Source organism: Terrapene carolina, unplaced genomic scaffold, assembly GCF_002925995.2.
Source record: "Terrapene carolina triunguis isolate 2854851 unplaced genomic scaffold, T_m_triunguis-2.0 Scaffold706, whole genome shotgun sequence".
In the NCBI taxonomy this organism is placed as follows: Eukaryota; Metazoa; Chordata; order Testudines; family Emydidae; genus Terrapene; species Terrapene triunguis.
The window spans coordinates 7,985,709-7,998,041 of NW_020665057.1; the positions used below are offsets into that span (position 1 = coordinate 7,985,709).

General features: G+C 39.7%; 1 protein-coding gene across 1 annotated transcript in view; it reads left to right on the plus strand.

The window, feature by feature from the left end:
* Positions 1 to 12,333, plus strand: part of ANK2 (ankyrin 2) — a gene marked incomplete at its 3' end in the record, with an annotated part of 233,445 nt that overhangs the window by 197,391 nt on the left and 23,721 nt on the right. The window contains exons 35-39 of the mRNA XM_029913507.1: positions 795 to 1,023; positions 4,269 to 4,394; positions 6,900 to 7,022; positions 7,767 to 7,799; positions 10,257 to 10,278. Of these exons, the coding sequence (XP_029769367.1) occupies positions 795 to 1,023; positions 4,269 to 4,394; positions 6,900 to 7,022; positions 7,767 to 7,799; positions 10,257 to 10,278 (533 nt within the window). The remainder of the gene's footprint in view (positions 1 to 794; positions 1,024 to 4,268; positions 4,395 to 6,899; positions 7,023 to 7,766; positions 7,800 to 10,256; positions 10,279 to 12,333) is intronic.

Here is a 12,333-nt window from a genome sequence, read left to right on the forward strand (position 1 = left end):
AAAAAAAAAAAAAAAAAAAGCCGCGATCGCGATCGGCGGCGGCAATTGGGAAGAAAAAAAAAAGCCGCGATCGGCAGCGGCAGTTCAGCGGCAGGTCCTTCGCTCCTAGAGGGAGTGAGGGACCTGCCGCCCGCGAATTGCTGCAGGTGCCGCCCCTCTCCCTTGGCTGCCCCAAGCACCTGCTTGTTAAGCTGGTGCCTGGAGCCGGCCCTGTATCTGAGGTTCCAGGCTTTCATTTCTTGCTCAGGTAAGACTGCCTGGCCACAGTGCTGGAGTTGGTTAGTATTGGGGGATGTTCACTAGGAAAAGAGTTTCCTTTCATGTCCTATCAGCAGATACTAGGTTCTGTTCACTGCTGTATAATGCAATTTCCCGTGTCTAGTAGATATGGAGATTAGTAGGGCATGTTTTGGTTTACAGCTAAGCCTTAATGACAACAGGTTAGGTGACCAGGTCTTTAATATAGCAGGTTACTGTTAAAGCTCCTGACCCTGCAAAGACTTCCACATATACTTCACCCAAACTTTAAATCTTTGCTGGATTAAGATCTATATCATTTTTTAAAAATTGCTTTTACAAAGAAAAAATGCATTATGGGTTGCCTGACCCTCATCTCCCCAAATTGATGAGTTTTAAATTTCTATTTTTTTTTCATGAATAACTGTGGCTGTGTTACTTGATGTCCGAGGGCAATGGTACCTGGACAGTGTCTACACTACCAGTATGGAGATTTGCATTGCTTACATCTTGCTAGATGGCCAATTCCAATAACTGCTCTTTATGTTCCTTCACAGGTTTTGGTTGGTAGACTGTCGGCAGATACAGGAATCTGTTACTTTTGCCTCCCAAGTGTACAGAGAGATTATCTGTGTGCCCTACATGGCCAAATTTGTTGTATTTGCCAAATCACATGATCCCATAGAAGCTCGATTAAGGTGCTTCTGCATGACAGATGACAAGGTGGATAAAACGCTAGAACAACAAGAAAACTTTGCAGAAGTTGCCAGAAGCAGGGATGTAGAGGTACAATACAAGATAATATAGTATCATTTTCTTTGTCTTCATTCACAGTGTCTTGCCCCATCTATTTCTAAAATCACAAATTCTGCATACTGTCTGATATAGGAGGCAGAAATTAGTAATGGGAGCACGTATACATTTATGAAATGTTTTGTAATTAGATTCAAAATCAAGCTTACATCCTCCAAACCAAAGAATGTGGCAGTATATTTTTGTGTGTGGAAATGTATACTGGCCTTTTGAGTCTCCTTTTCTGTTCATAAAAATGAACAGTAATTGCAGAAAACTCTTTCTATACCTTCAAGTTGTATGCATAATTTACATACCGAGTTGGTTATGTTTTGTAAGCAGAATACTGTGATCTCAGAGCAAGGTGTAAGATCATTCAAAACAAGCACTGAGTTTCAGGCCAGCTCTGACTTCATATGAAACTCTCATTTCATATCAATGGGAGCTAAGGTAGGCCATCATTGAGTGCTTTGGAAAATCCCAGCTGTAAGGTTTAGATTAAAAGAAAGGATTGGGATGGGACTGTGATGGAATGAGTGGCCTGCAGATGCTTCATTCTGGAGGCTCCGAGTTCCAAGTTCTAGGGTAAAATTTTCAAAAACATCTAAGTGACTTTGGGAGCCTAGATTCCATAAGTCTTATTGACATTCAATGAGACTCAGGCTCTTAAGTCTCTTTTGAGGCGTTTTTGAAAAAAATATCTCTAAACTCATTCTGTTACTCCCCAGGCCAATAGGGTTAGAGAGTATTATATAGGTGGCATTGTCTATCAAATCCAGGGGAGGGAAGTCCTCAGGATACTGTGATGATCACTCTTATTGTCTAATTTCACTGCAAAACAGCAATATGGAAGGGTAATGGTTCCTGCCTTCATCAAAGGAACTCTGCTGTGGTGTACAAACAATGCTGAAGGGGACAGGAATACTCCTGCTGAAAGGCTGGCTTTGTTTCTTGTCAAGCAGGAGTAATTGTCAAGCTAGTTTTGGGGGGAGGAGGAAAGATTATAGTGAGAGGATCATTTCCTGTGGCCCTTAGTGAGGCAAAACTGTCACTGAATGTTGGCTGATTAAGGACCTCAGAATTTGGTACACAAAAACAGAGAAATCAGGTCACTGGGCGACTACAATGAAGGGAGATCACCCCAAGGGAGGGTGTAGCAGTATTGCTGCCACACCGATTCACACACCTTACAATTTTGTCAGAGTAAGGAGCAGTTTTAAACCCACCTGTGCTCTGTAGGGACCCTGTCTGTGGAATCCACCTGGAAGATGTTATAAATCAATGCATCTACCAGCCTGCCTCACCCACTTCCTTCCAGTCCAGGGCTGCTCACTTTGTAGCCTGTGTTTTCTGACTCCAAGACCCTCAGTGGAATGGCAGGTTGGAGGCAGCTGTGCACTGCCAGTGGACATGGGGACTGCAAGCTTTGTTCAACACTAAGAAAAGCGCACAGTGACCATTTCTGTGGTGGTCACAGGAGAGTGATTTAATTTTAATTAGCTTTGTGATGTAACCCATCAAGACAAAATCTTAAATTCCTTGTCATTCAGATAGTCTCCCACTGACTCCTTTAGAAGTTTGCCTGAGGAAGGAACTTGAAAAAGCCGAGTAACCACCTCAGGATTTATCCTTTTGTACTTATTAGTCATATTTTTGATGTTTAAATTATTTAAGCTTTGTAAGGCACATCGAATGTTATAGAGGATGGGCTCTGGAGATTTTCAAAGGCTCTAAGAGCAGTTAGGTGCCCACCTGCCAGTTTCCACCAAATACCTATTAATAATCGAAAAGATCGTCAACACCTTGACAGCAGTAGTTGGAGTTGGTCAGCGTGTTTGCTGTTGACATCGGTGAGAAAAGCCGTGCTCGTCCACCAGGAGCAAGAAGTTAAATTAGCAGGTTTGATAAATATTCATGTTTGATATTGAACATAGAAAAGCCTTTCTGTGTGGATATTAGCGCTGTTTGTTAAATGCTTTACTGGGTGAGTCAGCTCCTTTAAAATTGATGACAAGCGGGAAATGGATAAAGCACAGCGCATTCTGCCTCCTGACAAATACTTTTTTTCTGCTCTAATTCCCACCATGCATAAATGATTTCTCAGGTTCAGTGTCTGGTGCTAAAGGCTGTGATAGGCAATCTTTTGCAGAGATGATAGATAAAATAGGTGCTCTTTACATTGGCAAAGCTAAATTACTGGGAGGTAGAAGTAAGAAGGGCCCTTTGAATGTGCTGTTAGCTTGTGTCGGGTGACTCCAAAAGCTGTGATGAGGTGAGTTCCCGGGACTGAGGAAGGGTCGTATAAATAACTACCAGGAGATATAAGCAGTATCATAGAGGCATCCCAGACATTCACCTGAGCCCTGGTTTTCAGAAGTACTGAATGCTCACAACTTCAGTGGGAGCCAATGGGATCTGCAAGTGCACAACCCCTCTGAAAATTGGCCCTTGGAGCCCAGGCAAAAGCCTCAGCTCTAAGGCTGTTCCAAGTAGATTGGACCCTTATGGTCACCCTGCTGCAGAATAAACAAACTGTGGAATTATTTGAATTGACCAAGAAGGTAAAACGTGTAACCTCACGATACTCACAGCCAAATTGTCTACATTCCAGCTCAAAATCGGGATCCTAAGTTTGCTCATGGACTAAGGTCTTTCCTTCAACTGTAGTGGTGAACACAGAGTGACTGACCCCTTTAAGAGGGAGCAGGGTCCAGTGCACCTGTGACTTTGTCAACTGCCACCCAGTGGTAGAGTTAGCCAGAAAAGGGCAGGTGAGAGCTGAAAAGAAAGCTGGGGTAGGTGCACTTGTCGTGCTGTGGCATGATGCTAGAGGGTGTCCTGGGTGAGGGCCACCATATGGTAACCAGTTTAGTGCAGTATGCTGAAAAATGCACATATTCTTGTAAATGGAAAATCTGCATAGGTTCATAGAACACAAGGCATTGTTCTCATTTATAAGCACTTCTCACTACTCTTAGTAGGTGAAACTAGTATGATATTCAAAATTAGAATTGAAGTAAATAATCTGAAATGTGTCTTCACATATTCTGGATAATGCTAGATGGCAACACTAATGCTGAGTGTTGAGATCACTGTATTCTGAAAATTTTAAGATTGGTTCAAATCAATGCAGAATTGTGCTTACATAAGGATAAATCAAAATCTTGTAGAAATGAATATTGAATATGGCTATTAATATTATTTTTGGGGGGGGGGGGTCTTTTTTTAACTCCACGTAGGTATTAGAAGGAAAGCCTATCTACGTTGACTGCTTTGGCAATCTGGTGCCACTAACAAAAAGTGGGCAACATCATATATTCAGTTTTTATGCCTTCAAAGAAAATAGACTTCCACTGTTCGTCAAGGTAATGGAATAACTTCAGTTATGGACTGCGGTTTTATTCAGGGCTGGCTCTGGGTTTTCAATACACTTGTCAGTCTGGAAAATGTCCATCCCACAGATTCCCCACCTTCTCATATAAGAAATACTGAAATAAGTATTTTGTTGATATGAGCAACCACTGCCTTCTGTTGTCTGGTAGGGCAAACCAGACTTTATCGAATACAGTGGGCCCAAATCTGGGTAAAAATGCACTGTATGTGTACTAATCTGTGGCTATATCACTCTCATCAGTGCATGGCATACTTACAGTGATGCATTTCAGACTTCAATGTTGTGTCTTTTGGAATACTGCTCTCTACCTAATGAGATGAAGGAACAGCTCCATTAGTCTTTATGTTTTATTTTTCCGGATTTGATTGGTCCATTTGCAAGTGCAGTCCTCTGTTTTACAGAAATACATTGTGACAGAAGGAAACACTTATGGAAGGCAGCAAGTGCATTTACATAATTGGGAAAATCCTCTTAATACTCCTGTATTCCAACTCTGCTATTTGCAGTAGTAGATAAGCCTTTAGTGCCCTGACACTAAGTGGTTTGACTGTGGTTCACGAGAAAGCTGCAAATACTGGTCTGCATCACAGACAGGTTGGCTGAATTGTACTGGTGCTGGCCTTACTACTTATCACACCAAAATCATATAAATACAGGTGTAGTTCTTCAACTGTTCTACAGGTATTCTTCAACTCTGGGCCCAATCTTACTCCCACTGAAGGCAATGCAAAACGTCCTTTGACTTCAGTGTGAGCAGGAATGAGTCCTTTATGTATATTTCAAATTATGCTGCTCATCCACTGCCTTCATAGGGTCTCAAGTGGAGGAGCAAGCTGATTGTGATAACAGCTGTAGTGATGCTCTCACTAAAATCCATGTTACTAGCATAGAGACCTACTGCCATGGATCTGCTATGCTTACAGTTACCTCTGACAAATGCACTTCTCTCCTTTTTAGAGGGGGAGTTCAGAGGGCTTCAGTTGTAGTTTTAAGGTGACTCAATTACTTTTGAAAATTGTCATGTCAGTGGCACCAGAAACAGAAGAACTCAGCCCAGAGAAAAGCACTTTCATAGGCAGTGCAGAGCAGATTTTCCCACAATTCCCTGGCAATGGTGTTTCAAAGCCATCCGTAGGTAATTGTGCCCTGGAGTATTGGGGTAATTCTGTATCACCAACAATGGTGCCAGGGACTACTGGGCTGAGATTGCTAAACCAGTCATTTCAGGGTTTTGTTTAAATTAAAAATGTTTCATAATCTCTGTGATGTAAAATTAATTTAGCTGGTCAGATGTACAGATGGGGATTAATTGAGAAAGTGAACTTTTGGAAAGCATCTACAATTCTAGATAGGTTGGTCATAACCAAGGAACATCCTCGTATGTCACCTCTCCCCTGCCCAGCTCACTATTGTATGAATATGTCTTCCTTATATAGAACTGCATCAGCTGTGTTTATGTCACATACTGCTGGCTTCACACGGTTGTGACCCATCCTGAATTTTCTAATACAATCCTGAAAGTCTGTCATGTGGCTCTGCCATCCTGTATATTCGTGTTAATAGAAGTATGTAACCACATGGCTATATTTAAGACTAATTTTTCTCATTTGGCCTTGGTGATGAAACCCGTAATGAGGTATAATTCTTTTATTTGTATGTACTTCCCAAGACTGTTTACAGAACCTAAAAACACTTCATATTTGAAGTCCTAAGTGTTGCATGTCCAGTTCTGCCTTACAGATGTGATACACGGGGCTCTTCCAAGATTTACTTCAAAGTCTCAGAACATCCCATGAGCTCATATAATTTTGTTTTGTTTCATGGGTTATACAGTGGTCACACTTAAATAACTTGCAGCTTTTTCAGAGATATTCCATCAGTATTCTCAATTTTAAGTGCCTTGAATATGGCTTTAATTGATAAGGTATTTTGACATGGAAGAAAACTTTTAAGTGTGACCTTTGTCACTCTCTCCCTATAACAGCAGCTAAATGATCAATTGCTGTCTTTTGTTACTAATGAAGTCAAAGAAGCAGCAGTTGATGATGATCTACCTAGGAAGATACAAGTGCATGTATAGATTATGGTGGTGGTATGTGTGAATTTTGAAGGTTTTTATTTTATAGATTAATTTAAAAATGCCCTAACATCAGTATGTCAGGGAAAAACAGAGTTAGTGCATGTTGTCATGAGAGCGTAGTCACAGTGCAATTACTGTCTCAAACTGCATTGTGTGAATAAGTCATTATTACTGACTTCAAAGTGTCTATTTTGCTGATCTCTCCTGTTTTTCACATATATACACATACTCAAATATATAACAAACCAGAACAACAACGCCATAAACATACATCCACATACATGAAGAAACTTTTTTCCAGATCTAATCTCTATCTGTAACTAGTTTTGACACTGCATATGGAATACAGAGTGCTGCTAAAGTACAGATTAAACTTTTATATCTTTGCTGCATTAGGTACGAGACTCCACTCAAGAGCCTTGTGGGCGACTATCATTTATGAAGGAGCCAAAATCTACAAGAGGGATAGTCCATCAAGCCATCTGCAACTTAAATATCACATTGCCACTTTACACAAAGGTAATGTCAATTGTACTGTATCAGAACTTTATAGAAGTTTTTGTCTAGGATCATCAGTGTCACAGCACAACCAGGAAATAGGCAGGAGGGCAAAAGATTGTTAAAGACTTACAATTTAGGACATGTTTTCTATAAACTCAAGTCAATCTATGTTAGGCTGCCAGACAGCTGCAGTGGATCTGGCGTCTTGTCAATTTCATGGCTCCAGTGGACAAAATGACAGCCAATAGATATAAGTAACGCAGTGTCTACAGGGACACCGCGTCGCCCTAACTATGCTGACATAAGCCCTAAGCCTCTCGTGGAGGTGGAGTTACTATGCTGGTGTAGTAGGACACTTAGGCTATGTCTACACTACCGCGGTAAGTCAACCTTCGCTACGCAACTCTAGCTACGTGAATAACGTAACTGAAGTCGACGTACCTTAATATACACTGTATGTAGGAGTTCTATGATGTATACATACATTCCATAACAGGATTTAGGACACACTAGAAGCCTAAGACCCCACAAGCAGCTTTTCTGTTTGTAATTTGCTTGACGCTGCCACCTTTTATATTTAAACTGACCCTCTGCCATTTTTGACTCGTGACAACTGACTTGCAAAAACTGTGCTTTTTACCTACTCTTGCCTGTTGAATTTTGTCAGAAACAATACTTTTCCTATCCTTTTCTTCTCAATATTCTGTATTTTTCCTCCTCTCTTTTTTCCTCTCTTGTTGCATGGCATTTTGGGGCTGAAAGGAATCGGAATCAGACCAAGAGCAGGAAGAAGAGGTAATTTTACTATAATGCCACTTCATCATGGCTCTGCTATTGCTTATTTCTACTAACAAGTGAGAACTAGCATACGTCTTGGAAGACTGAATGTTTTGTCCTTTTAGACATATTATATTGTCCACTGACCTAGTGCTACTGAGATGATCTAATGTGGTTCAGTTAGGAGCACCATTCCTTATAGGCTAATCCTTTTCAAGTTCAAGTTATGAAATTCATGGTTGCTTGCAAAATGGATGGGTATAAGGGTGAAAAGATTTGTTTTGTTTTTTTTACCTAGGGAAAAAGGGTATTTTGTCCAACAATAACTACAAAGGACCCTTTTTTTTTTTTTTTTTTTTTTTGGTATTGCAAAGATTTCAATAGGTGTTTGTAGTCTCAAAGCAGTGGTGCTGGAACAGTTTGTATAGTGGGGGTGCTTTGAGAGAGCCATTGAATCAAACTGTAAACCCTGTTTGTGATGGAAACCACTTCAAGCCAGGGGGGGTGCTGGTGCTGCACCACCAGCACATCTAGTTCCAGCACCTATGTCTCAAAAACTTGTGCCTGATTCTCTCTTGTCTCAGAGCTGTGCAGTGCAGAAGATAGAGGATGGCGTCTAGGTGCTAGTTACACCTCCCTGATTCTCATACAGTTTAGAATTGCTACCAGGCAACTCTACAGGACCCCAAGTGCCAGTGGAGCATGGCATAGCAGAACTCTGCTCTGACCCCTTTGGAACAACCCTGACATGCTCTTCTACACGGGGGGAAGAAGCACAAACCCAGATCCAGCATAGTTACGCCCAGCAGAGAGTTCCACTATGCCAGGGAAATTCTTAGTGAGGAATTGAAGCCAGATTATGGCCCTTTGTGTCACCTGAATTGCACAAAGGGCTGTAACCCACTTGGAAATCTGGACCTTCTATGACAAAGTCCATGTATTTCTGAATTGGTTACTAAAGTCCAGCATAAATTTATTAACCGAAAATATTATTTCAGGGGTTCTCAAACTTTTCCTCCTAATAGAGAGATTGTCTGATGGGTCAGCTCCTCTTATATTTGCAATCACATTATATCCTTCCGGCAATTACAGATATTTCTTAGGCCCTGATCCTTAAATGGGGAAGTAACATTAGAACAGTATGTATTTTTAGTTGTCTTGTATTGACAGTTACCAGCTGGAAACAGGGAGAGAGCTAGAATCATATGACCCACCTGCATCCTATGGACTATTAACATATTCTCCACGAATCACAGAACAGAGTTTGGAAACCACTATTGCAAGAATTTTAGATAACACAATTATTCAGGTTGCCATTTAAAAAACTAAATATTAGGGATTGGAATGATTATAATGGAACACACCTTAGGCCAGATATTCCTCTCCCATTTAAATAATTTGGCCGTATTTTCAGAAGTGCTCAGCTCTTGGCAGGTGACAAGTGAAAGTACGGCCATATTTTTAAAGAGCTTAAATGGCGACTGAGCTCTTTTGGAAATCTGGCCCAATTGGGGTGTGGATCATTTTTAAAAATCTGTCTCCATTTATCTATCTAATCTGATATCCTGCTTCTGTCAACTGCTGATACACGTAGGAGTTACAACTCCCTTCCCAACACCCAACAGTTTTAGACCCTGAACCATGAAGCTAATTGTTTCAGTTTTTTAAAATGACCTGCCTGGGCCAATATCCCAATGTAGAATTAAAGTAGTAGTTTTCATTGATTTTGTATTACTAAAATTAATTGATATGGACATAGAAGAACACTTGGGGGAATATTGTGAGATTAATTGTCCAAAAATTAGACCAATTTTAGGGAGTCTGTACTTCCCTTAGTACATCTGTGGGATTTCTACTAGCAGTGCAGTAATTACACAAGGACATTGACATTAAAATAGTCGCTTACATTAATCTATAGTTGTTCACCTAAGGTTTACCAATAGTAATGTGACCTACCAGTGATCATAAGGCAGGTCTGTATCACAATTTGTAATAATGTATTTCTGTTCTGATCACTCCCTTGAAAAGCAAGAGATAGCAGATAAAGATAATATTTTGGGGCAACATCTTGCATTTATCCACATACAGAACTCTTATTGGCTGAAATGGGAATTCTTCACACTTACTGAAGACAAATTGTGGGCCCCAGTGTTATATGCAGTATGCTTGTAGCATTACCCAATTCCATTCCTTCCAGTCATTCTACCAACAGAGTTGACTCTCAGGGTTAAATGTTCAGAGTGTAGCCCCTAATTTTTCCTCACACCGTTGTGGATGTGTAAATTCCATTTACATGTGAGATTCTTTTATTTGTGCACAAATAATAGTGCTGGCAGAATTCCACAGACAAATTTGTGAAGACAAAACCAAAGGCCAACTTTGAAAATTTACCCCTATATGTCCTTATATATACTCATATATACACACACCAGTGTGATATTGTAACCATTTCACTTTATCTGTGTTCTCTTTCAGGTTGACGTGACCTCAGAAAAAAGTAAGATTAAAAAAATTATAACAACTGTTTGTATGAAAGCTGGTTAAGAATAAAGAAAAGCATGAAAGAGACCGCAAGCTCTAATTGACATTACTAATAATTATAATAGTTTAAAAATGTAATAGTAAGCAATATAATAGCTATTCAATTAAATACATTTTTAACTTATAAATTTATAAGTAATACCATATTAAGACAATTCATCTAAGCATTCACTTTCCTTCGACATCCCTAGAAATCCTGCTATTGCTGTTATGCTTGTATAAATACCCATCCCTCCATTTTTATGTTTTTGTATGTTCATTGGCATAGTATTGTCACCTCATTTTTATCAGTGAAATGACAGTATCACTTTTTAATAAAAGCATCACTAAACTCCCCAATATACATCATTAAGTTGATTACAAGAAACACAGGCATGCGTAAAAGTGATACTGTCCAAAGTAATCAGGCTGTGTAATCCCCATTACTGTGGTGAAATATGATTGGATATATGGCTTTGCTTAAATACTCCCATTATGTAGTGGAGCCTGACATTTATTAGTTGGAGTGATAGGGACTAATGAGAATGGACTGGCTTAGTCCTAACCTATACCAGACAAGTGCTCTGCTAAATGTCTCCCTTTAATGAAGATGCAAACCCAGACAAATTTATCTGCTCAATTTGAACAATCCTGTGATGAGAGCTGAGAGCTTTCATATGCAGCAATTTTTCTTACTAACTGCATTTTGGGGGGAAAATGACTTTTGACTTGTTTCAGGGTTGCAGTCATCTTTAAAAGTGAATACAATTTAATACAGAGGAAAAAGTTCATTTCTGCCTATCATCTTTGGAAGTTTTGCTATTCATCCATGTGGCACTATACACCAAATTAGAACTAGTTATTTTTAGCACCAAATTCCTGAGACATTAATCTTTCCCATTTCCCCCTTTTTTTTAATTTATTTATTTAGCACATGGTGTCCATTGTGCAATAAACTCCTTTCTAGTGTGTGGATTTTACAGGATTTAATGGTGATTATTTGCACAATGCCAAACCGATCTTTTCTCTTTTGGGGTTCATAGGCGAGGCCCTGACCCTGCCAGAAGATCAGACTCCTGTGCCCATGTGGGGTTCCATGCAGACACAGTGCATTGCAAATTTTGTTTTTATTTATTGGATTAAAAGGTTACTAGAAAGAAATGAAGCATTTGGAAATCCCAATTTAAAGGATTACAAAAAACAAGAAAAAAACCATCCCTGATGTACCAACCCTCTTCTTTTGTTGCCGAAACTGAGTGATTTTCATTAGAACACACAGGCTTTTCAAAGAGCCTGGATGCTTAAAATCCCAGTAAAATTCCATACCAGTCAGAAGCAGCTAACTAGACCTCCAAACCTGTATCAGTACCCACTAACCTGGATACCTGGGCCTATGTGGAAATCCGTGGGAATTATGGCTGCTCCACATAGATAAAGGGGTCCACACTACCTATTCACATTGGATAGTTGGGGGCTTAATGCCAATATTTCCCATGAACTGACAATTTGTCAAATATTATGAGGCGTGCAAGATGTTGAATTTGTCTCAAATGTCTCCAAGCAGTTCTGGAGATTTCACAAGCTTGCCTTTATTTTTCATCAAACCTTAGTTGCTCTGTTAGCCTTCTCGTTTACCATAATGGGCATTTGGTAATACTATAAAACAACACAGAGATGACCGGTTAGTCTGTGAAACATAAACGTCCAGTTTTACTGTGCCTACTTCCCCAGTGGAGGAATACTCGGAATTCAGGAAAAAAAAAAAAAAATATTGCAACAGAGGAAATATTTTTTTAAACAAATGCAGATATTTGATTGCACAGAATCTTTCAGATAGGTTTACTCCATCTTCAATTAATACCTTACGATACAGTATATTGTAATTTTTTTAAAAGCAAGAACAGTTCATTACATTTCAAATAAATAACAGTGGTGCTCTGGACATAACTGACATTAATCCTGTACTATTTTATTCAATCAGATGCAGATTTCTTAATAATCCTTGTTCGAATTTGGCCCTGTCACAAAATAT